This window comes from Leucoraja erinacea, chromosome 40, assembly GCF_028641065.1.
Source record: "Leucoraja erinacea ecotype New England chromosome 40, Leri_hhj_1, whole genome shotgun sequence".
In the NCBI taxonomy this organism is placed as follows: domain Eukaryota; kingdom Metazoa; phylum Chordata; class Chondrichthyes; order Rajiformes; family Rajidae; genus Leucoraja; species Leucoraja erinaceus.
The window spans coordinates 3,863,580-3,889,215 of record NC_073416.1 but is presented as its reverse complement, the minus strand read 5'-3'; the positions used below and the strand labels follow the sequence as shown (position 1 = coordinate 3,889,215).

Sequence of the window (25,636 nt, the reverse complement as noted above, 5' to 3'; positions counted from 1 at the left end):
TCTCACAGCCCACAATCGGTGCCAGCACTTCAAGCTGCTGCTAATTCCACTTCATCTCCCCCTCCTCTCCCCCCTTCCCTTCCCTTCTTTATGTAGACTTGTTCCGCCTGTGTGGGTGATAGCATCGCTCTGCAGACCATTAGCCCTGGGTGTTAGCAGCCCTGCCAACATCCTGTCCAATAGACGCCCATGGCCTCCCATGAGGACGAGTGCTGGAAGACTCCTTTCCCCCTCCCCCCCCTCTTCATCTCCCCCTCTCTCCCCCCTTCATCTCCCCCTCTCTCCGCCCCCCTTCATCTCCCCCCCTCTCCCCCCCTTCATCTCCCCCTCTCTCCCCCCCCTTCATCTCCCCCTCTCTCCCCCTTCATCTCCCCCGCTCTCCCCCCTTCATCTCTCTCTCTCTCTCTCTCTCTCTCCCCTCCCCCCCCCCCCCCCCCCACACATAGAAGGCCAAGGCAGAATGCTTGCCCACGTTGGGCCTACCCACCTGCACTGGACTGCATTTTCCTCTATGGAGCTGGGGCGGGCACGGTGGCGCAGCGGGTAGAGTTGCCGCCTCACACCCGGGTTAGATCCTGACTACGGGTGCTGTCTGTACGGAGTTTGCACGTTCTCCCCGCGACCTGCCTGGGTTTTCTCCGGATGCGCCGGTTTCCTCCCACACTGCAAAGACGTGCAGGATTGTAGGTTAATTGGCTTGGTATCAATGTAAATTGTCCAGAGTATGTGCGGGGACGTGGTCGGTCGGCGTGGACTCGGTGGGCCGAAGGGCCTGTTTCCGTGCTGTAACTCTAAAGGCCAAAGGGCGAATGGCCTAATTCTGCCCTGCAGACTTCTGGTTTTACGATGGGTTCTAACATTGTTGGTTGTTGTATTTGCAGGCCGTATGTTCTTATCGGAGCTCCCAAGGCCAATACGAGCCAGCCAAACGTAACGGAGAGCGGCGCAGTTTACTCGTGCGCCTGGGGACAGAACGACACCGAATGCCAGCAGGTTCCTTTCGATCTAACAGGTGGAGTTTGTTTGAGTGGGAATGCCGTGCTTGCCATTGAATCCGAGCCTGTGCTTCCAATATCTGGGAAAATCATTGGGAGAGGATAGACATAAAAAGCTGGAGTAACTTGGGCAACCATCTCTGGAGAGAAGGAATGGGTGACGTTGAGGGTCGATTACCAACTACCTTCTTGGTAGTTTGAGTTGGGTTGATTGTCACGTGTACCGAGGTACAGTGAAAAGCTTTTGTTGCGCGCTAACCAGTCAGCGGAAAGACAATACGTGATTACAATCGAGCTGTCCACAGTGTACAGATACAGGATAAAGGGAATAACGTTTAGTGCAAGGTAAAGCCAGCAAAGTCCGATCAAGGATAGTCCGAGGGTCATCAAAAAGAGGTAGATAGTAGTTCAGCATTGCTCTCTGGTTGTGGTAGGATGATTCAGTTGCCTGATAACAGCTGGGAAGAAACTGTCTCTGAATCTGTTTGAGTTTGGTTTATGGTTACTATCATGTGCACTAAAACATGTTGAAAAGCTTTGTCTGCTATCCAGGCAGAAGAAATGGGGTTGAGAGGGAAAGATAGATCAGCCATGATTAAATGGCGGAGCAGATGGGCCGAATGGCCTAATTCTGCTCCTAACACTTATGAACTTATGCCGTACGTGAGCACCGCAGATCGTGCTGAAGAGAAAATAAACAAACAGCAGATTATCATGTTACAGCTACAGAAAAAAGTGTGGGTCAAAAAAAGTGCAAGGGCTACATCAGGGTAGGTTGGGAGATCAGGAAATCTGCAGTTTATGGTATTGGTATCTGTTTATTATTGCCACGTGTCTTGAGATACAGTGAGAAACTTTGCTTTCTATCCAGTCAAATCATACTATAGAAGGGGAAACAAAGTGCTGGAGTAACTCAGCGGGTCAGGCAGCATCTGTGGAGAACATGGATAGGTGACGTTTCACAGAGTGCTGGAGTAACTCAGCGGGTCAGGCAGCATCTGTGGAGAACATGGATAGGTGACGTTTCACAGAGTGCTGGAGTAACTCAGCGGGTCAGGCAGCATCTGTGGAGAACATGGATAGGTGACGTTTCACAGAGTGCTGGAGTAACTCAGCGGGTCAGGCAGCATCTGTGGAGAACATGGATAGGTGACGTTTCACAGAGTGCTGGAGTAACTCAGCGGGTCAGGCAGCATCTGTGGAGAACATGGATAGGTGACGTTTCACAGAGTGCTGGAGTAACTCAGCGGGTCAGGCAGCATCTGTGGAGAACATGGATAGGTGACGTTTCACAGAGTGCTGGAGTAACTCAGCGGGTCAGGCAGCATCTGTGGAGAACATGGATAGGTGACGTTTCACAGAGTGCTGGAGTAACTCAGCGGATCAGGCAGCATCTGTGGAGAACATGGATCGAGGCCCGTCTTCAGAGCCTGAAGAATTGTCTCGATCCGAAACGCGAGTCTGAAGAAGGATCCCCACCCAATATTGTACCCATCTATGTTGTCCAGAGATGCTGCCTGACCTAAATCAACAGTCAAGCCATGCACAACAGGTAGTGCAAAGAGAAAAATACCGGCATGCAGATAAAAAAGTGCAAGGGTGCAATGAGGTAGGTTGGAAGATCAGCGCTACACCCTAGCGTATGGAAGGATTGTCCAGAAGCCTGAATACAGAGGGGAAGAAGCTGTTTCTGAGTCTGGTGGTGCGCGCTTTCAAGCTTCTGTACCTTCTGCCGGACAGGAGTTGGGAGAAGAAGGAATGACCAGGGGTGAAATGGGTACTTGATGTTAACCCACTCATGCCCGGGACCTCCTCTGGGCCCTCTCCGACGCCAGCACACCCTCCTTCCCTCAGCTACGGGGCCCAAAACCGCTCTGCCACACTCCGAACGTGGATCTCAACAGGCGCTGACCGACCGGCTGAGCGTTCTGTTTCAATTTTCAGCTTTCCAAACCATCTGGTTCTGCCTTTTGTCCCGCGGAAGTTTGAGCCAGTAGCATTGAAATTCAACGTTAAAATCCAGTGCTGCCCTGCCCGCCAGCAGCGGGTAGTGCTGATGGGGAAGGGCCCGACAGGGGCTGCCGAGAATGTGAGTGAAAGCAGGCTCCATTTGGATGGCTGAGGGGAGGCCGCTCCTGTTGCTAGGCGACGAGCTGTGGTGAAGAAGTGAATGACTGTGTTCATTTTCTCTTTTTGAAAAAAAAAAACATAAGAACCGGCCTCGGGTCTCTTGTTTGGTCTCAGCTCCTTGTGGACAAACCACTGCACATTTGAATTCCCTTCAGGCTCTGAAAAAAATAAATGATTGCAACATGTGGCAGAGTGATATGGAAACCAAATGGGAATTCTCTTCTAGTGGGCCTTTGTGCTAACTCAGGAAAATATGTGGATCGGAGCCAAGACCATTGAGCACAGTAGTTGTACAGCAAAGCTTTGCCTCCCATGGATAGAGTGTTTTTTTTTTTTTTTTTTTGAGGGGTATTTGCAAGTTTAGCTGCAACTCTAATAATCGGGCGGCACTTCTTGGCGCAGCGGTAGAGTTGCCGCCTCGCAGCACCAGAGACCCGGGTTCGATCCTGACCACGGGTGCTGTCTGTACGGAGTTTGTACCTTCTCCCCGTGACCTGCGTGGGTTTTCTCCGAGTGCTCCGGTTTCCTCCCACACTCCAAATACTTGCAGGTTTGTAGGTTAATTGGCTTGGTGTATGTGTAAAATTGTCCCTGGTGTGTGGTGTGTGTGTGTGTGTAGGGTCGTGTCAATGTGCGGGGATCGCTGGTAGGTGAGGACTCGGTGGGCCGAAAGGCCTTTTTCTGCTTGGTATCTGCCGTGTAATTTGACTGTGCCTTTGGCTGTGTTTCCTGACAGAGCACATTGTTGGCTAGGCCCGGCAGTGGAGGTGTTGGTGCTGTCTTCTGCTCGGCTATCCGGGATAGCGTGCGGTCAGGCCTGGGACTGGGCCTGGGCCTGGGCCTGTGTGTATGGAAGTGTGTGTGTGTGTATTCAGCTGACACTCCTGTGTTGCCCCATTGTTCTCCCTCTCCTGTGAATGAAAGGCAGTGCAGTGCAGTGCAGCCCCACACGTACTCAGTGACCACCCCCCTCCCGACCCTCTCATCAAAAGCCTGCCGTCTGTTCCCGTGGCAGCCGGGTAGGCTCCATTCTTCAGCAAAACCCCCAGTGTGGGTGGGAGTGGGACACATTTAGGCCCGCAGCGGCCGTCCCGCCATCTGTCACGAGCACCGCTCGAAAGCTCGGCGTGTAATCCTGATCTTCCCACCTACCTCGCTGTGCTCCTTGCGCTTTTTTTTCTCTCTCTCTCTCTCTCTTTCGATTTGCAACCATCATGCTGGGACTTCGCGCGCTGGCATTTTACCCGTTGCAGTTCAGTGGGGCGGTGTGCGGCACGGTGGCGCAGCGGGTAGAGTTGCTGCCTCGCCAAGCGCCGGGGACCCGGGTTCGATCCTGACCACGGGTTCCTCTACCGCTGCGCCACCATGCTGCCCCCCTGGGTCCAAATTTATCGTTGACTCCTTTGGCACTAGATAGAAGTTGCTGGAGAAAGTCAGCGGGTGCAGCAGCATCGATGAGCGAAGGATTTAAGAAGGAACTGCAGATGCTGGAAAATCTTTGATTTTCCAGCATCTGCAGTTCCTTCTTAAACATGGTACACTAGAACCTAGACAAAAGTGCTGGAGAAACTCAGTGGGTGCAGCAGCATCTATGGAGCGAAGGAAATAGGCAACGTTTCGGGCCTGAAACCCTTCTTCAGACCTTTGCACACTAGAACTTGTTTTACAATGGCCGCCATTTTATTTGAATCCCAAACAGTGCAAAATGCATAGTTATTTAACGTTATTTAAACTTTGACAAGGCACCACAACTTTGTGTTAAACTTTTGACCCGAGGATTTGCTCGCATAGTTGTGAGGTTTTTTTTTTAAAGAAAAACACATTCTCTGCTCAAACAACTGCAGGAAATGCCTCATTTACTGCCTCTGAACTCGTGCTCTGCTGAAAGGCTTCAGCGGGGACTCTGGAGGAGCGGAGAATTTCTTGACATGGATTCGTCAACAAGAATGCAGATTTTGAGTGTTCCTTCCTGAAGGGGAAGAAGGGCCTGTTCTCGTCCCGAAACCTCGCCCAGTCCCTCTCTCCAGAGATGCCGCCTGTCCCGCCCAGTTAGTTACTCCAGCTTTATTTGTTGTTGTTGTCTATCTTTGGTGTAAACCAGCATCTGCAGTTCCTTCCGACACATCCTGTTATTATCTCCATGTCGGGGAGGGGAGGGGAGGGGAGGGGGGGGGGGGGGGGGGGTTTTTAATGTTGCGTTCCTGCGGTTCGTTATTATCATGTGTCCCATGCCACAGTGAAACTCTTTGTTTCCCGAATGTTATTCCCCCCCCAAACACAAGTACAATTCCAGATGAAGTCCATACGCTCGAGTCACTAGGTTTTGGAGTTTAGACTACAGAGATACAGTGTAGAAACGGGGCCTTCGGCCACTGAGCCCACGCCGACCAGCGCTCATCCCGCACGCTCGCATTATCTTCCACGCCAGGGACAAAATGGAGGAACAGCACCTCGTATTTTGCTTGGGTAGTTTGGCATGAATGTTGACATCGGTGTTGACATGCACCGACATCTGCAGTTCCCTCCCACACAACTTTCACCTCATCTCTCTCCTTCCATGCCCCCTCCCTCTGCCCTGCCCATCCCATAGAAACATAGAAACATAGAAATTAGGTGTAGGAGTAGGCCATTCGGCCCTTCGAGCCTGCACCGCCATTCAATATGATCATGGCTGATCATCCAACTCAGTATCCCGTACCTGCCTTCTCTCCATACCCCCTGATCCCTTTAGCCACAAGGGCCACATCTAATTCCCTCTTAAATATAGCCAATGAACTGGCCTCAACTACCCTCTGTGGCAGAGAGTTCCAGAGATTCACCACTCTCTGCGTGAAAAAAGTTTTTCTCATCTCGGTTTTAAAGGATTTCCCCTTTATCCTTAAGCTGTGACCTCTTGTCCTGGACTTCCCTAACATCGGGAACAATCTTCCTGCATCTAGCCTGTCCAACCCCTTAAGAATTTTGTAAGTTTCTATAAGATCCCCTCTCAATCTTCTAAATTCTAGAGAGTATAAACCAAGTCTATCCAGTCTTTCTTCATAAGACAGTCCTGACATCCCAGGAATCAGTCTGGTGAACCGTCTCTGCACTCCCTCTATGGCAATAATGTCCTTCCTCAGATTTGGAGACCAAAAACTGTACGCAATACTCCAGGTGTGGTCTCACCAAGACCCTGTACAACTGCAGTAGAACCTCTCTGCTCCTATACTCAAATCCTTTTGCCATCATCACTTCATGTTCATAGTTGATCGGAACAGACTGTCTGTCATATGCTGAGAGAATGGAGCAGCTGAGCTAGTACACTCTGGAGTTTAGAAGGATGAGAGGGGATCTCATTGAAACATATAAGATTGTTAAGGGTTTGGACACGCTAGAGGCAGGAAACATGTTCCCGATGTTGGGGGAGTCCAGAACCAGGGGCCACACACACACACACACACAGTTTAAGAATAAGGGGCAAGCCATTTAGAACGGAGACGAGGAAATACTTTTTCTCACAGAGAGTGGTGAATCTGTGGAATTCTCTGCCTCGGAGGGTGGTGGAGGCCAGTTCTCTGGATGATTTCAAGAGAGAGCTAGATAGGGCTCTTATAAATAGTGGAGTCAGGGGATATGGGGAGAAGGCAGGAACGGGGTACTGATTGGGGATGATCAGCCGTGATCACATTGAATGGCGGTGCTGGCTCGAAGGGCCGAATGGCCTACTCCTGCACCTATTGTCTATTGTCTAATTAGGCCATTTGGCCCACCAAGTCTACCCCGCCATTCAAACATGGCTGATCCATCTCAACCCCATTCTCCTGCCTTCTCCCCATAACCCCTGACATCTGTTGTAATCAAGAATCTATCTATCTCTGCCTTAAAAATATCCACTGACTTGGCCTCCACAGCCGTCTGTGGCAATGAATTTCCGCGGAGTTACTCCAGCATTTTGTGTCTATCTTTCTGTACTCAATACTGCCGGATGCCTTTTTGACCTGGGGATGAATGCAGGAAACCTCTCCATTAGAATGAATCGATCCCAAATGATTCCCGACCTGGTTTACACCAAAGATAGACGCAAAATGCTGGGGCAACTCAGCGGGACAGGCAGTATCTCTGGAGAGAAGGAATGGGTGACGTCTCGGGTCGAGACCCTCCTTCAGACTGAAGAGTCGGGGGGGGGGGGGGGGGAGGGGGGAAGAGAGAGAGAGAGACAAGAGATGTGGAAGGGTAAGGCATGAAAATGAGAGATCAAAGGGGGACGGGAACCGAACATCAAGGAAAATAAGTAATAGCCCTGTCCCACAGTGTGAGTTCATTCCAAGAGCTCTCCCCGAGTTCTGATTCGAACTCGGAGATTTACGGTAATGGCCCCTCGTCGGTACTCCGGGCTTTCGTGGACATTTTTCAACATGTTGAAAAATCTTCACGAGCCTTCCCGTGCTTACCTGCCGTTAGCGAGTCTTCCCGAGTACCTGCCGTTAGCGCTAAGAGACGTCCCCGAGCTCCGACGTACCCGCTGCGTTCATTCTCCGTGCTTACCACGAGTTAGATTTTTTTAAAACTCGGGAGAGCTCCTGGAATGAACTCGTACCGTGGGACAGGGTTATTTGTAAGGTTATTGGCCAAGTATTCACATACAAGGAATTTGCCTTGGTGCTCCGCCCACAAGTAACAACATGACACACAGTGACAGTTACGAATGACTCCGAAAACACTAAACATTAATAATAATAAAACATTAATGATAAAACATCATTGATCAAGCATGTGAACCAACAAAATACCAGATCAAAGGGAGGCTACAGATTTTTGGCTGTTGAGTAGAGCAACTATTTGTGGATAAAAGCTGTTTTTATGTCTGGCTGTGGCAGCTTTGACAGTCCGGAGTCGCCTTCCAGAGGGAAGTGATTCAAAGAGTTTGTGGCCAGGATGAGAGGGGTCAGAGATGATCTTGCCCGCTCGCTTCCATGTTGCACAGATCACTGTTCGCTGCGCACGCTGACAGCTCTATACTAACCCGTGGGTGTGCTTTTTGCCTGTAGGTAACCGGTTATATAACGAGACTGAAGCCATGGAGCTGAAATCGAACCAGTGGTTCGGCGCGACAATCCGATCCCACAACCACACGATCCTGGTGAGTGGCGTTTCTCTGGGAATATATTGTCCTTCCTTCCCATAATCCCAGTGGATTTGGCATCCCAGTGGATCCGTTTGCAAACTTGCGGATGGACTTCGAGCCAGATCTGACCGTGCAGCTGTGTGTGGAAACGGAGTATCTTTTTTTTTTTTTTTTTTTTAAACCAAAATTATTTCAGAATCATAATCAGACTTTATTCGGCAAGTATGTTTTGCAACATACGAGGAATAACATTGGCCAGGTCAGTCATACAATTAAAAGCAACAGATCACTTCAAGAACACATTTTAACACGAACATCCACCACAGTGACTCCTCCACATTCCTCACTGTGGTGGAAGGTGAAATAAAGTTCAAGTCCTTCCCCTTAGTTCTTCCCCGGTTGTGGGCCTTGAGCCCCCGTTGACGGGACGATCTTGACTCCCGTATCCATCAGCGTTCGGGCCCTCCGCGTCGAGGCGATCCACTCCTGCATCGTGGGGGGGGGGGGGGGATGTCAGCTCCCCCGCGCCGAGCCATCGAACCTCGCGACGTTGGAGCTCCCGACTCGGCCTCACCCGAGCCTGCGAGCCCTTGGTGTTGGTTCCACGGTGGGAGCGATTGATCCCAGGCAAGGGATCAGCTCCGATGTTAAGTCCGCGCCCCACGGTGGGGCTCACGACAGTACGAGGCGGTTTCCAGCTCCATCGATGGTAGGCCGCAGAGCGCGGAGAATGTGATCCGAAAAATGGATCACATCTCCGGGAAGGTAAGAACCTGAAAAAAAGTTTCCCCCGATCCCCTCCCCCGCTCCCCCCACATAAAAACCCTAACGCTAACCCTCCCCCCCACATAAAACAAACCGAAGAACATTAAAACAAACTTTTAACCAGCTAAAAAATAACAAAAAGAGTGAAAAGACCAACAGACTGCCGGCAGGGCAGCCATCTCCCTGGTTAATTTATTTAATTATTTACAATAATATGTACATTGCGAAAAGATTCATAACAAAGCTCACCGCCATCGTGCAAGTAAAACAAATATCCTTTACCCTTCCTTATTGAGGGTACATTCTATCCCCAGCGGTCCCAGGAATCCCCCAGGGCGCCCGTGAACAGCGCTTGTTCCCTCTCCAACACCACCCGGGCACGGACGTAACCCCGGAAAAGGGGGCGGGCAGCCGGCTCGGGCAGAGGCCTCTTGCGCTTGGATTCTCTGGAGCGCCGGAAGTTTATAAAACTATGGGAGGCATAGATAGGGTAGAGAGTCAGAACCTGCCGCTGCGTAACACTGTGCTGCATGCAGGAGTGCGTGAATGGGCGCAGTATTGACATGCACGCACGGTGGTTGTGGGCCATCTTGACAGTGTTGCCTGCGCACACGGCCGGCTGCTGGGTTTCTGCATGGAATGGATTCAATTTGCGCGCTGCAGTCACAGGCTGCAGAAGTCTTCATCTGCTTTGTATTAGCCATCGGTAACAAGAGACCCTGTCGATCTGCTCTGCACCAGTGAGTTCACTGGGCCCAGTGTTGTGAGGGAGGCTCCAGTGCTGTGACTGTCTCCCTCTGTGTCTCCCTCTGTGTCTCCCTCTGTGTCTCCCTCTGTGTCTGTGTGTGAGTCTCTATGTGAGTCTGTGTGTGTGTGTGACTCTCTCTGTGCGTCTCTCTCTGTGCATCTGTGTGTGTGTGTACGTGTGTTTGTACCCCTCTCTGCCCCCCCCCTCCCCTTCTTCAGTTCTGACCCAAAACGTCACCCATCCTTTTCCTCCACAGAGGCTGCCTGACCTGCTGAGTAACTCCAGCACTTTTTTTTTCTATCTTGCTCTAAACGTTATTCCCTCATCATTTTATCTGTACACTGTGGACGGCTCGGTTGTAATCGTGTACTGTCTTTCCGCTGACTGGTTAGCGCGCAACAAAAAGCTTTTCACTGTACCTCGGTACACGTGACAATAGACTCAATGGCACGGTGGCGCAGCGGTAGAGTTGCCGCCTCACAGCGCCAGAGACCCGGTTCGATCCTGACCACGGGAGCTGCCTGTACGGAGTTTGCACGTTTTCTCCCCGTAACCTGCGTCAGTTTTCTCCGGGAGCTCCGGTTTCCCCCCCACACTCCAAAGACGTGCGGGTTTGTAGGATAATTGGCTTGGGTGGGTGTGTGTGTGTGTAAATTGTCCCTAGAGTGTGTGTGGGATAGTGTTAGTGTGCGGGGATCGCTGGTCGGCATGGACTCATAGAAACATAGAAATTAGGTGCAGGAGTGGGCCATTCGGCCCTTTGAGCCTGCACCGCCATTCAATATGATCATGGCTGATCATCCAACTCAGTATCCCGTACCTGCCTTCTCTCCACACCCCCTGATTCCCTTTAGCCACAAGGGCCACATCTAACTCCCTCTTAAATATAGCCAATGAACTGGCCTCAACTACCCTCTGTGGCAGAGAGTTCCAGGCCGAAGGGCCTGTTTCCGCGCTGTACCTCTAAACTAGTGTGTGAACGGGCGATCGCTGGTCGGCACGGACTTGGTGGGCCGAAGGGCCTGTTTCCATGCTGTACCTCTAAACTAAAGTGGGCTGAGCGTCTCGGTAAAGTTCAGCCGTCAGCGGGCCTTGCTTGTGGCTGATTCTCCACCAGGAGGCGTTGTTGGGGGAGGGTGGGATTTCACTGCGTCCGTCCTCTGAACGGCTGTGTGTGTTTTGCAGGCCTGCGCCCCTCGCTACACGTGGAGAGAGAACATGGAGAACAACGAGCTGGTGGGGACCTGCTACCTGTCCATGGGCAACTTCAGCCACGTGGTGGAGTACGCGCCATGTCGAACGAGTAGGTGCTGCCTTGCGTCGCCATGTTTAACACGGTGGCGCAGCGGGTAGAGTTGCTGCCTCAACGCGCCAGGGACCCGGGTTATAGACAATAGACATAGACAATAGATGCAGGAGGAGGCCATTCGGCCCTTCGAGCCAGCACCATTCGCCATTCAATGTGATCATGGCTGATCATCCCCAATCAGTACCCCGTTCCTGCCTTCTCCCCATATCCCCTGACTCCGCTATCTTTAAGAGCCCCATCTAGCTCTCTCTTGAAAGTATCCAGGAGAACCGGCCTCCACCGCCCTCTGAGGCCGAGAATTCCACAGACAGCCGGGTTCCATCCCGACTACGGACGCTGTCTGTACGGAGTTTGCACGTTCTCCCCGTGACCTGCGTGGGTTTTCTCCGGTTTCCGGGCGCTCCGGTTTCCTCCCACACTTCCAAAGACTTGCGGGTTTGTCGGCTAATTGGCTTCTGTAAATTAATTGTAAATGAATTTGTCATGAAGTCTTAAGTTAATTGCAGGATGAGTCTTAAGTTAATTTTAGGTTAATTGGCTTCTGTTAATTGGTGTGTGTGTGTGTGTGTGTGTGTGTGTAGGATAGTGCTAGTGTGCGGGGATCGCTGGTCGGCACGGACTCGGTGGGCCGAAGGGCCACTGTCTCTCTAAACAAAAATGAATTGGGCTCTTCATGTTTTTGACAGATTGGCATTCTCCCTCAGGCCATGGCTTCTGCCAGGCTGGCTTCAGCGCGGACCTGACAGAGGTAAGTGAGTGTTGGCTTCTGCCAGCCGACTGGCATTGGGGCCTGTGCCACACTGTGAGGGTGAAACTGTTGTGCCGACACGTGGGCAGGGAGGTAAGGCACAAAATGGTGGAGCAACTCAGCGGGGCAGGCCGCATCTCTGGAGAGAAGGAATGGGTGACGTTTCGGTTCCCGAAACGTCACCCATTCCTTCTCTCCAGAGATGCGGCCTGCCCCGCTGAGTTGCTCCACCATTTTGTGTAAATCTGCGGTTTGAACCAGCTTCTGCAGTTCCTTCCTACACATCTGGATAGGATGAGTTCAGAGGGCATAATCATTCCAGGGCATAGGTGCTTCGGAGGAGAGAGAGAGGGGGGGGGGGGGTGGGTGTACTTGCTTTACTGATCAGATTCAGATTCAGATTCAGATTCAATTTTAATTGTCATTGTCAGTGTACAGTACAGAGACAACGAAATGCATTTAGCATCTCCCTGGAAGAGCGACATAGCAAACGATTTGAATAAATAATAATAAGTGTCCGGGGGGGGGGGGGGTGGTGGTGGTGAAGATCACGGCAGTGATCGGAGACTGTGTTACTGATGTAAGATTATTAAGGGTTTGGACACACTAGAGGCAGTATACATGCTCCCGATGTTGGGGGAGTCCAGAACCAGGGGCCACACACACACACACACAGTTTAAGAATAAGAGGTCGGCCATTTAGAACGGAGACGAGGACAAACCTTTTCACCCTGAGAATTGTGAGTCTGGAATCCTCTGCCTCAGAAGGCAGTGGAGGCCAATTCGCTGGAGAGAGAATTTCAAGAGATAAATATAGCCCTGTCCCACAGTGTGCGAATTCATTCCAAGAGTTCTCCCGAGATTGCCCCCGATTCGAACTCGGAGATTTACGGCAATGGCCACTCGTCGGTACTCGGGGCTCTCGTGGACATTTTTCAACATGTTACGAGCCGCTAAGAGACGTCCCCAAGCTCCGACGTACCCGCTACAACGTTCATTCTCCGCACTAACTACATGTTTGACTTTTTTTTTAAACTCGGGAGAGCTCTTGGAATGAACTCGTACCGTGGGACAGGGCTTTCAGATAGAGCTCTTAAAGATAAGAGAGTCAGGGGAGAAGGCAGGAACGGGGTACTGATTGGGGATGATCAGCCGTGATCACAGTGAATGGCTGGCTCAAAGGGCCGAATGGCCTACTCCTGCACCTAGTGTCTATTGGTTGCTTGCCCAGTGAGGCTGTATGGGTGGAGGTGAGATATAGAAAAGGGGATGGTCACCTTGTTGGGTGTGTACTACAGACCCCCAAATAATCAACAGGAATTGGTTCAGCAAATGTACCAGGAGATTGCAGGCAGCTGCTGGCCTCATAAAGTTGTCATAGTCGGGGATTTTAACGTTCCCAATATAGTCTGGGAATGTCATCTTGCAAAAGGTGGAATTTGTCAAATGTGTTGAGGAATGTATCCTCAGCCAATATGTAGAGGGCCCTATATGGGAGAGGACAAGGCTTGATCTAGTCTGAAGAAATTGGGAAGGGCAAGTGACTGAAGTGGCCACGGGCGAGTCTTTTGGGACCAGCGACCGTTGTTCCATTGGCTTTACGATAGTTTGAATGTCTGGGAACTATAGACCAGGGCCTGCCCCAGTCGGCGAATCTGCCGGCCTCGTATCAGTGTCGCCGAAAAGATTTTGAACATTTCAAAACCCAGCGGCAACGAAGAAAAATGTTTTGTCACTTGGAAAAGCATCGTGCGTCAATACTTCATCGCGCCGCGCCAGGCGCCGTCACCGCCGCGTCACGCCGCGTATTTCTCGGTAACCTGATCAAGTCGAGTCGAGTTTGTTTTGTCCCATACGCATACGAGATGTGCAGTGAAATGAAAAGTGGCAATTCCTGCGGAGTGTGCAAAAAAACAAAACCCACTAAACAGAATAGAACAGGATCAGTATTTATATATTGGTGAGAAAAAAACAGCAATTTTAAAAAGACACCACACAACAATAAATTGGTACAGTTGGTGAGATAAGAGTTTACAGTTCTATGGTCTCTGGGAAGAAACTCCGTCTCATCCTCTCCGTTTTCACAGCATGGCAACGGAGGCGTTTGCCTGACCGTAGCAGCTTGAACAGTCTGTTGCTGGGGGGGAAGGGGTCCCCCATAATGTTGCTGGCTACGGACACTTATACACCTCCTGGTGTATAAGTCCTGCAGGGGGGGGCGAGTGTAGTTCCTATAGTCCGTTCGGCCGAACGCACTACTCCCTGCAGAGCCTTCTTGTCCTGGGCAGAGCAGTTCCCAAACCAAATCGTGATGTTTCCGGACAAGATGCTTTCTTGATACGTCAGTCAATGATGCCGGCAGTCGTCGAAAAAAAACCGCCATGTGGGACAGGCCCCTAACATCTGTGTAGGAAGGAACTGCAGAAGGGTCTCGACCCGAAACAGCACCTGTAGTGGCCATTTAGTTGAACTCAGTGTGTTGTTATTACAACTAGTTAGCGCTATTTTATCAGCCTGTAATTATGTGGGTGGGATTTATACGTAGTCTGGGGCGTGTCTGCGGCTGGGATTCTGGCGCAGACGCCCAACGACTTTAGTTTAGTTTGATGAGTGTGAAGCTTCACTAATGGCAGCTCTGTCTCTCTGCAGAGTGGTCGCGTGGTGCTTGGTGGGCCTGGCAGTTTCTACTGGCAAGGTAAGGCCTGACCCACACACAGAGCTCCATAGTCTAGCTCTCTACCCTACGTCTGGCTGTCTGTGTCTGTGTCCGGCTGTCTGTGTCCGGCTGTCTGTGTCCGGCTGTCTGTGTCCGGCTGTCTGTGTCCGGCTGTCTGTGTCCGGCTGTCTGTGTCCGGCTGTCTGTGTCCGGCTGTCTGTGTCCGGCTGTCTGTGTCCGGCTGTCTGTGTCCGGCTGTCTGTGTCCGGCTGTCTGTGTCCGGCTGTCTGTGTCCGGCTGTCTGTGTCCGGCTGTCTGTGTCCGGCTGTCTGTGTCCGGCTGTCTGTGTCCGGCTGTCTGTGTCCGGCTGTCTGTGTCCGGCTGTCTGTGTCCGGCTGTGTGTCTCTCTGTCTGTGTGTCTCTCTGTCTGTGTGTCTCTCTGTCTGTGTGTCTCTCTGTCTGTGTGTCTCTCTGTCTGTGTGTCTCTCTGTCTGTGTGTCTCTCTGTCTGTGTGTCTCTCTGTCTGTGTGTCTCTCTGTCTGTGTGTCTCTCTGTCTGTGTGTCTCTCTGTCTGTGTGTCTCTCTGTCTGTGTGTCTCTCTGTCTGTGTGTCTCTCTGTCTGTGTGTCTCTCTGTCTGTGTGTCTCTCTGTCTGTGTGTCTCTCTCTGTCTGTGTGTGTGTCTCTCTCTCTGTGTGTCTCTCCGTCTGTCTCTCTCTCTGTCTTGTGTCTCTCTCTCTGTCTGTGTGTCTCTCTCTGTCTGTGTGTCTCTCCGTCTGTGTGTCTCTCTGTCTGTGTCCGGCTCTCTGTCTCTCTGTCTGTGTGTCTCTCTCTGTCTGTGTGTGTCTCTGTCTATGTGTGTCTCCCTCTCTGTCTCTGTGTCTGTCTCTGTCTGTGTGTCTCTCTGTCTGTGTGTCTCTCTGTCTCTCTCTCTCTGTCTGTGTCTCTCTGTCTCTGTGTCTCTCTGTCTGTGTGTCTCTCTGTCTGTGTGTCTCTCTGTCTGTGTGTCTCTCTGTCTGTGTGTCTGCGTCTCTCTGTCTGTGTGTGTCTCTCTGTCTGTGTCTCTCTCTGTCTGTGTCTCTCTGTGTGTCTCTCTGTCTGTGTGTCTCTCTGTCTGTGTGTCTCTCTGTCTGTGTGTCTCTCTGTCTGTGTGTCTCTCTGTCTGTGTGTCTCTCTGTCTGTGTGTCTCTCTGTCTGTGTGTCTCTCTGTCTGTGTGTCTCTCTGTCTGTGTGTCTCTCTGTCTGTGTGTCTCTCTGTCTGTGTGTCTGTGTGTCTCTCTGTCTGTGTGTCTCTCTGTCTGTGTGTCTCTCTGTCTGTGTGTCTCTCTGTCTGTGTGTCTCTCCGTCTGTGTGTCTCTCCGTCTGTGTGTCTCTCCGTCTGTGTGTCTCTCCGTCTGTGTGTCTCTCCGTCTGTGTCCGGCTCTCTGTCTCTCTGTCTGTGTGTCTCTCTCTGTCTGTGTGTCTCTCTGTCTGTGTCCGGCTCTCTGTCTCTCTGTCTGTGTGTCTCTCTGTCTGTGTGTCTCTCTGTCTGTGTGTCTCTCTGTCTGTGTCTCTCTGTCTGTGTGTCTCTCTGTCTGTGTGTCTCTCTGTCTGTGTGTCTCTCTGTCTGTGTGTCTCTCTGTCTGTGTGTCTCTCTGTCTGTGTGTCTCTCTGTCTGTGTGTCTCTCTGTCTGTGTGTCGCTCTGTCTGTGTGTCGCTCTGTCTGTGTGTCTCTCTGTCTGTGTGTCTCTGTCTGTGTGTCTCTCTGTCTGTGTGTCTCTCTGTCTGTGTGTCTCTCTGTCTGTGTGTCTCTCTGTCTGTGTGTCTCTCTGTCTGTGTGTCTCTCTGTCTGTGTGTCTCTCTGTCTGTGTGTCTCTCTGTGTGTGTGTGTGTGTGTCTCTCTCTCTCTCTGTGTGTCTCTCTCTCTCTGTGTCTCTCTCCCTGTGTGTCTCTGTGTGTGTGTGTGCGTTTGTCTCTGTGTGTGTGTGTGTGTGTGCGTGTGTCTGTGTCTCTCCGTGACTGAGCCTCCACCTCCCCCTCCTCTCCCCCCTCCGTCCCTCTCTCACCAGCCAGTGTGTGTGTGTCTCTCTATGTGTGTCTCTCTATGTGTGTCTCTCTATGTGTGTCTCTCTATGTGTGTCTCTCTATGTGTGTCTGTGTGTGTGTGTGTATCTGTGTCTCTCCGTGACTGAGCCTCCACCTCCCCCTCCCCTCCCCTCCGTCCCTCTCTCACCAGCCAGTGTGTGTGTGTGTGTGTGTGTTTTTCAGGCCAGTTGGTTTCTGCGTTTGTCAAGGACATTGTTCAGCCGAGTGAAGAGTTCAACTTCATCCAGTACACCACGGGGGAGGTCCACACGCCAGTGTCGCCCGGCTCCCTGGACGACAGCTACATGGGTGAGTGAGTGGTCCATGCCCCTGCTCCCGTGCCACCCCTCGCATTGCCCAGTCACACGCACAGCGGGCACCGACCTCCGGTACCTACTGGATACGGCCTACCCTAGGCGGCACGGTGGCGCAGCGGTAGAGTTGCTGCCTCGCAGTGCCAGATGACCCGGGTTCCATCCTGACCACAGGCGCTGTCTGTGTGGAGTTTGCACGTTTTCTCCGGGAGCTCCGGTTTCCTCCCGCTCTCCATAGACGTTGATCAGCCATGATCACATTGAATGGCGGTGCAGGCTCGAAGGGCCGAATGGCCTCTACTCCTGCACCTATTGTGTATTGTACAGGTTCGTATGCCAATTGGCTTCTGTAAACTGTCCCTGGTGTGTGGAGGATAGTGGAGTATGCTGGGATCGCTGGTCGGCACGGACGTGTTGGGCCGAATGGCCTAAGTCTGCTCCTATCACTGCTGAACTTGGACACTGCTGATCTGCTTTTTCTCTCTCTCCCCCCCCAAAGGTTACTCTCTGGCCGTGGGGGAGTTCAGTGGCGATTCCATTGAAGGTAAGACTTGCGTGTGCTGTGTTCGGCTCCATGCCTTGCTTCACTGATCTCATCCTGAGCCTGCATTGGGGGCAGGGAACAGGCTGGGCACTTGAGCGGGATTGAAGCAGTTTGCCGATGCATGCCGGTCCGTGCAAGAAACCTTCCCCTTGCACTGACTTGACTAGCACGGGTGTCAGTAGGACTTGATGGGCCGAATGGACCAATTCTGCTCCTAGTACGTTTGACTGCTGCAACAGTTAATGCGTTTACCTCACAGCACCAGAGGCGCGTGTGTGTGCGTGCGCGTGTGCGTGTGTGTGCGTGTGTGCGTGTGTGTGTATGTACGTGTGTGTGTCTCTCTCTCTCTCTCTCTCTGGAGTTTGCACGTTCTCCCTGTGACCCTTGATGTCTGGCACGGGCTTGGTGGGCCGAAGGGGGGGGTGGGGGGCAGGTGGGGGGTGGGAGGGGGGGGGGGGGAGGGTGATGTGGGTAGGGGGAGGGGGTGACGGTGAGATGGGGGGGGGAGGGTGAAATGTGGGTGAGTATGAGGGAGGTGAGGGGGGGATGTGAGAGAGTGAGGTGGGGGGGGTGAGGGGGGGGGGTGAGGGGAGGGGTGATGTGTGGGGGGGGGGGGGTGAGGTGGGGGGGGTGAGGGGGAGGGGTGAGGTGGGGTGATGTTGGGAGGGGGAGGGGGTGAGGTGGGGGGAGGGGTGATGGGGGTGGGGGGGTGAGTTGGCAGGGGGTGGGGGGGTGATGTTGTGGGGGGGGGTGAGTGGGTGGGGAGGGGTGAGGTGGGGTGATGTTGGGAGGGGGAGGGGGTGAGGTGGGGGGGGGGGTGAGGTGGGGGGGAGGGGGTGAAGTGCGGGGACTGACGCTGTGCTTGTCGGCAGACTATGTGACGGGAGTGCCTCGCGGGACTGAATCAGTCGGATACGTAAGCATCAAACCTCACCCTGGGGGGGGGGGGGTGCCTGCATCTTGTCCCCACCCTCCCCCCGGCGCGCCCACCGCCCTCGCTTCAGCTGCCGTGCACGGTCTCTCCACGCCGGCGCCTCTGTGACCCTCGCCGGCCCGGCCCGGCCCTTCACCACGCCCCACCCTCGGCAACGGCCTGTACCAGCGGCTCCACTGCTGCAAACATGGCGGCACGCTGGCTCAGCGGTAGAGTCGCTGCCTCGCAGCGCCAGAGATCCGCGTCCCATCCCGACCACGGGTGCTGTCTATACGGAGTTTGCACGTTCTCCCCATGGCCCGCGTGGGTTTTCTCCGGGCGCTCCGGTTTCCTCCCACACTCCCAAAGCCGTGCGGGTTTGTCGGCTAATTGGCTTCGGTAAATTAATTGTAAAGTGATTTGTAATGAAGTCTAAGTTAATTGCAGGATAAGTCTTAAGTTAATTGTAGGCTTGGTATCAATGTAAATTGTCCCTAGTGTGTGTGTAGGAGAGTGTTAGTGTGCGGGGATCGCTGGTCGGCACGGACTCGGTGGGCCGAAGAGCCTGTTTCCGCGCTGTATCTCTAAACTGAACTAAGAACCACCTCTGATCTGATCTCTCCAAACAGGTGACCATTTTAAATGGAACTAATATGAAGGCCTTGTATAACTTCTCTGGTGACCAGGTACGTTTGTCTATCCTCCGGTGGTTTCCCTCGCTGATTGCCCATCCTTTTGTGATCTTGGAGACTTCAGTCATCGGTAGTTTGGGGCTGTCAGGGATTATAGGGGGGGATGGAAGTAGGGAGGTCAGAGCCTGTGGGCTGCAGGGCCCGTTTCCCTCCAAAACATGGCCGCCCCTCTTGCATGCTGGATCCTTGGACACTCTTGGCACAATTGCGATTCGGGAATAGTTATGGCAATACACTGTTTGCAAGAAAATAAACAGTGTGATAACAAGAGGATGTTTCCACTAGTGGGAGAGTCTAGGACCAGAGGGCACAGCCTCAGAATTAAAGGATGTTCCTTTAGAAAGGAGATGAGGTGGAATTTCTTTAGTCAGAGGGTGGTGAATCTGTGAAATTCATTGCCACAGACGGCTGTGGAGGCCACAAGTCAGTGGATATTTTTAAGGCAGAGATTGATAGATTCTTGATTAGTACGGGTGTCTGGGGTTATGGGGAGAAGGCAGGAGAATGGGGTTAGGAGGGAGAGATAGATCAGCCATGATTGAATGGTGGAGTAGACTTGATGGGCCGAATGGTTTAATTCTGCTTCTGTGAACTGAAGTACACAGTAACTGAAGAAGGGCCTCGACCCGAAATGTCACCTATCCATGTTCTCCACACAGATGCTGCCTGACCCGCTGAGTTACTCCAGCACTCTGTGAAACGTCACCTATCCATGTTCTCCACAGATGCTGCCTGACCCGCTGAGTTACTCCAGCGCTCTGTGAAACGTCACCTATCCATGTTCTCCACAGATGCTGCCTGACCCGCTGAGTTACTCCAGCACTCTGTGTCTGGTCTTTGGTGAATCGGAGTGCATTCAACTGGAGCAATTTCCCCCGATCATTAGTCAAGTCGAGAGTTGGGGATCTTATAGAAACTTCTTAAGGGGTTGGACAGGCTAGATGCAGGAAGATTGTTCCCGATGTTGGGGAAGTCCAGAACAAGGGGTCACACAGTTTAAGGATAAGGGGGAAATCTTTTAAGACCGAGATGAGGAAAACATTTTTCACACAGAGAGTGGTGAATCTGTGGAATTCTCTGCCACACACATAAGGTAGTTGAGGCCACACAGTTCATTGGCTATATTTAAGAGGGAGTTAGATGTGGCCCTTGTGGCTAAAGGGATCAGGGAGTATGGAGAGAAGGCAGGTATGGGATACTGAGTTGGATGATCAGCCATGATCATATTGAATTGCGGTGCAGGCTCGAAGGGCCGAATGGCCTCTACTCCTGCACCGATTGTTTCTATGTAAAGGGTGTGCGGGAAGGGACTTTCAGACGCGGGTTTGCACCAAAGCTGGACACAGAATGGCATCACGTGTGAAGTGCTGACGAGGCGTTCCCGTCTCCTGTTTTGCAGATGGCCTCCTACTTTGGATACACAGTGGCAGTGACGGACATCAACAGCGACGGGTATGTAGGCCCGGACAGCCGAGTGGAGCCTGCCTCCCAGCTCAGCCACCTCGCCTCCCCCAGCCACGCGCCTTTTTTTGCAGGAAGCGAGTGTTGCCGCATCTGCCAACTGTGATTTCCTCTTCTAATCACTTGCGCATGTGTGTCACCCTGTTCTGGGGATTCGATCAGGAACCAAGATGCTCACAGGCCTTTTCAATTAAGGCAAAACTCCCACATTTCTCAGCCAACAAGTAGGCCCCTTGTAGTCACTGGCAGCCCTCACTCTCACTCTCTCCCCCCCTCCCTCCCCCCTCCTCTCTCTCTCTCTCTCTCTTCAATTTCAATTCAATTTAAAAAACGTTATTGGCTTGATAAAATACATCGTTATATTGCCAAAGTATAAAACATGACATACATATTTAAAATGCATAAATATAAATACAAGTATACAGTGCATGGATAGATATCTTCCTCTCATAAACTCTCTCAATAGGACTCTCTCTCCCCTTCTCTCTCTCTCTCTCTCTTTCTCTCTTTCCCCCCCCCCCCCCCCCCCCCCTTCTTTCCCCCCCCCCCGCTGCTAAATACTGCACGGGGGGGGCTGTTAAATGCGCTCCCCCCCCGGCTCCCCCTCCCTGTCTTCCTAGATGAAGCCTGGCCTGGTGCGCAGATCTTCAGCGTCCCCAGAGTCGGTTTGTTGGGCCAGCTCATCTATTCCAGCCCAGCTGGCTGTGACCTAGTCGGTGACGTTATTGGCCAGCGTCTTGAGGGTGGGGGCGGTTTGTGCTCTGGCCTCGGAGGGGAGGGGTGGTGGCCGGTGAGGGTTTGCTGTGGGGGGGGGTGGGGGGGTAGGTTAGTTTCCGAGCCACTAACTCCGTTAACTAACACTACCCCACACACACACACACACACACACACACACACACACACACACACACACACACAGCCATTACACACACACACACACACACACACACACACACACACACACACACACACACACACACACACCCACACACACACCCACACACACACACACAAACACCGTACACACACACACACGTAATTTACTGTTTTTATAAGGAGCAGCTTAACCTACAAACCCCACGTGTGAGTAGTGTGGGAGGAAACCGGAGCACCTCCCACAAAACCCACGCAGGTTTGTTGGGAATTGGTGTGTGCAAACTGTACAGACAGCACCCGTGTGTCTCTGTGTGTGTCTGTCTGTCAGCAGCTCTACCCGCTGCGCCTCTGTGTCTGTGTCTTGCGGGTGTCTATGTTCCCTCCCACATCCCAAAGTCGTACAGGTTTGTTGGTTAATTGGTGTGTGTGTGTGTGTGGCTGTCTGTGTGTGTGTGTCTCTGTGTGTGTGTGTGCGTGTGTGTGTATGTGTGTGTGTGCGTCTGTGTGTGTGTGTGTGTGTGTGTGTGTGTGTCTCTGTGTGTGTGTGTCTCTCTGTGTGTCTCTGTGTGCGCGTCTGACTGTGTGTGTGTGTCTGTGTCTCTGTGTGTGTGTGCGCACGTGCGTGTCTGGTGATGGCTGGTGGTCAGAGCGGACTCTACAGTGCTGCCCCTAAACCAAGTGCAAATGCGAGCGCCGAGTGTAGGCTGGCACAACTGCAGGATGGTCTACAGCGGGCAGCCAGCACTGCTGCTGACAGCGGACGCTATGCGGCCGGCTGGGCGTGCAAGTGCGGCTACAATGGTACGTAGCTCGCTCGCTCGGTCTACATCCACAGCACTGGTGCACGGGGACGCTGGCCCACAAATGCACCTCTTGCCCCCTCCATGCCCGCGCGGTTGCCCTCAAGGCCTACCATGCTGTAGTGCAGTGTGTTTCAGTGCCATGCTGGGTTGGCGCGCCCGATGTTCAGTGCAGCGGGAGGCATCTCGGACGTGCAGGCAGGCTGCAGGAGGTCCATAGTGGCAGAGTCTACGTACTACCTTCAGACCAGGGGGCTGAAGGGCCTGGTCCAGTGTATCAACGTCACGCAAAACTGTACCTGACCGGCAGCCACGTGTACACGTACGGACGCTATTGGAACCAACCGTCGCTGTGACAACACGATTACTGGATCAAGACGGCTACAATGGTACGTAGCCAGCTCGATCGCTAGTCCGAGGGTCACCAATGAGGTATAGTATCCAGGACCGCTCTCTATTGTGGTAGGGGTTCACCCTGGGCCACAAATGCACCTCTTTTTCCCCCTTCCCTCTTGCCCGCAGAGTTTGCCCTCAATTGTTCCTACCATGCTGTAGTGGAGCAGTGGAAAAATATAAGTTTTAGTGAGTCATGCAGTCGACGCAGGAAACAGTGTGTCCTGCAGTGTTTTAGGGAGTCCAGATGCAGGGGCTCGCATCACACAGACGTTTAGGTATAAGTGGTCGGCCATTGTAAATTGTCCATAGTGACGTAGGATAGTGCTAGTGTACTCCTGGTCAGTGCGGACTCAGTGGGCTGGAATTCCCTGTGTCCACGAGGTATCGGTGGAAGACTCAGTGGGTTGGATTCTTTACAAGTAGAGAGCTGGAGTAGGGCTCTAAAGATACGGAGTCAGGGGTACAGTGAAAAGCTTCGGGGTGCTGATTGGGATGATCGGCGGAAAGACACACTGATTATAGACAATAGGTGCACAGTGTAAGCCATTCGGCCCTTCCATCCAGTGCAAGGTAATGCCAGCAAGGGCCGATCAAAGATAGTCCTGGGTCACCAATGAGTAGATTGTCTATTGAAACTGTCTCTGGTGGACGGGACAGGCATAACAGGACAACACAGAAGGGCGGGGGATAGCCAATGGGCCTGGCGTGGTTGGCACGGTCTGACTCTGCCCTTGTGCCCACAGACGTGGCAGTGGGGGCACCGTATGCTGGCGACCTGCACCAGGGCCTGGTCTACATCTACAACGGGCGACCCGAGGGGCTGAACAGTACCCCGTCCCAAATCCTGACTGGACAGTGGGCAGCCAGTGCCAAGATGCCCGCCAGCTTTGGCTTTGCAGTGCGCGGGGCAACAGACCTCGACATGAACGGATACCCAGGTACTTTTTCTCCAAAGGGGGAGTCTGGGGAATTCTCTGCCTCAGGGGGGGGGGCATTTAAAGAGAGAGATGCCCCTTCCGGATGGGAGATGACGGGGGAATGGGGATCCCCTCAGCGGGGACAAAAGCAGCGTGATCAGCCATCACCACCAGCTGACAATAGGTCACGCCCGCACAGGAGTAAGAAATTTGGCCCTTCGGCCCCATCTGGTCCATGCTGGACCAACATGGCCCGTCCCCACTATTTCGATCCTGCCTGCATTTTGGCCGACTTTCAGAGGTCGTCCAGCACGGAAGCAGGCCCTTCGGCCCATCTCGTCCATGCTGACCGACATGCCCCGTCCACACTAGTTCAACCTGCCTGCGCTTGACCCCCATACCCCTCCGCGGGGGCAAACCTGTCCCTGGCTGAATGTCTCTCAAATGTAGTTCTAGTCCCAGCCTCAACTACCTCCTCCGGCAGCTCGTTCCATACACACACCAAAAGCAGCGTGACCTCTCACTCTTTGTGGACAAAGTTATGCTGCCCGACAGTTCCTATTAGTTCAACCTCTTTCCCCCCATACCCTCTCACCTGGCTGAATGTCTCATTCTAGCCCCAGCCTCAACTCCTCCTCCGGCAGCTCGTTTCCACACCCACCAACCTCTTTGGGCACAAGACCCTGTGTGTATTAAATGTGTGTGTGTGTGTGTGTCTGTGTGTGGCTGTGTGTGTGTGTCTGTGTGTGTGTGAGAGGGGGCGGTGGGGGGGGTGGGAGGGGGGGGGGGGGATCGGAGGGCCTGTGTGTGAGAGGGGGGTGAAGGGGGGAGGGGGGGAGGGGCGCACTGTGCCATGGTGAGGAGCAAAAGGGGGGGGGAAAGGGAATGGGGAACGGGAGTGAAGTGGAGATTGCTGCATGGTTTCCATGTTCAGCCTGTTTCCTGGAATGGTGCAGACTGGCTCCCGAGGGGACCATGGAATGACACTCGGCACTGAGCGCCGGAACCGGCCATGTGGGCCCATGTTTAACAGCTGGCCTTCCTTAAAGACACATCCTCGTATTCATTCTTCCCTGCCAAGCATTGTTCCAGACTTCCCATTCACATTTCTGCATCCTTCATCCCACCCCCCCCCCCCCCCCCCCCCCCTCTTGCTTCCCAAACCCCCCTCCCATGTGGGCCTGACTCAACTTGGTAGGCCGAGAATTTTGCCTGCCATTCCTCATTCTATTTATTACTGGCAACGTTTGTTTAGTTTCGCGATACAGCGCGGAAACAGGCGCTCCGCGCAGACCAGCGCCCCCCCCTCCCCCCCCCCCCCCCCCCCCCCCCCCCCCCCCCTGCACACTAACACTACCCTACACACGCCAAGGGCCGAATTACAATCTTTACCGAAGCCAATTAACCCACAAACCCGCACGTCTTTGGAGCATGGAAGGAAACACAGAAAATAGGTGCAGGAGGAGGCCATTCAGCCCTTCGAGCCAGCACCGCCATTCATTGTGATCATGGCTGATCATCCCCTATCAATAACCCGTGCCTGCCTTCTCCCCATATCCCTTGATTCCACTAGCCCCTAGAGCTCTATCTAACTCTCTCTATAATCCATCCAGTGATTTGACCTCCACTGCCCTCTGTGGCGAGGATTTCCACAAATTCACAACTCTCTACGTGAAAACGTTTTTTCTCACCTCGGTCTTAAATGGCCTCCCCCCTTTATTCTAAGACTGTGTGTGGCCCCCTGGTTCTGGACTCGCCCAACATTGGGAACATTTTTCCTGCATCTAGCTTTTATATTTTTATATGTTTCTATAAGATTCCGACCCCTAATCCTTCTAAACTCCAGTGAATACAAGCCTAGTCTTTTCAGCACCCGGAGAAAACCCACGCAGGTCACGGGGAGAACGTACGAACTCCGTACAGACAGCACCCGTGGTCAGGATGGAACCCGGGACCCTGGCGCTGTGAGGCAGCAACTCTACCCGCTGCCCCACCGCGCAGCCCTGAGTTTTCAACGTCCTTACAAAGGAATACCTCACAAAGTCCCCCAATGAGGGCAGCCTTATCTAGCCCCCCTTACTCTCCCCATTTTAAGTTTAGATTCGGTTTCAGTTGAGTTTATTGTCACGTGTACCGAGGTACAGTGAAAAGCTTCTGTTGCGTGCTAACCAGTCAGCGGAAAGACAACACATGATTACAATCGAGC

At 52.8% G+C, this 25,636-nt stretch overlaps 1 protein-coding gene across 1 annotated transcript in view; it reads left to right on the top strand.

Annotated features, from left to right (window-relative positions):
- The first annotated feature begins 846 nt into the window (after nt 1–846).
- Nucleotides 847–25,636, top strand: part of itga5 (integrin, alpha 5 (fibronectin receptor, alpha polypeptide)) — a 48,447-nt gene continuing 23,657 nt past the window's right edge. Inside the window, 14 exon segments of the mRNA XM_055664640.1 lie at nt 847–1,012; nt 8,153–8,244; nt 10,928–11,045; nt 11,738–11,799; nt 14,449–14,494; nt 16,701–16,826; nt 17,331–17,375; nt 18,248–18,291; nt 18,918–18,974; nt 20,380–20,440; nt 21,646–21,673; nt 22,293–22,458; nt 22,461–22,506; nt 23,257–23,451. Coding sequence (XP_055520615.1) covers nt 847–1,012; nt 8,153–8,244; nt 10,928–11,045; nt 11,738–11,799; nt 14,449–14,494; nt 16,701–16,826; nt 17,331–17,375; nt 18,248–18,291; nt 18,918–18,974; nt 20,380–20,440; nt 21,646–21,673; nt 22,293–22,458; nt 22,461–22,506; nt 23,257–23,451 — 1,252 coding nt within the window.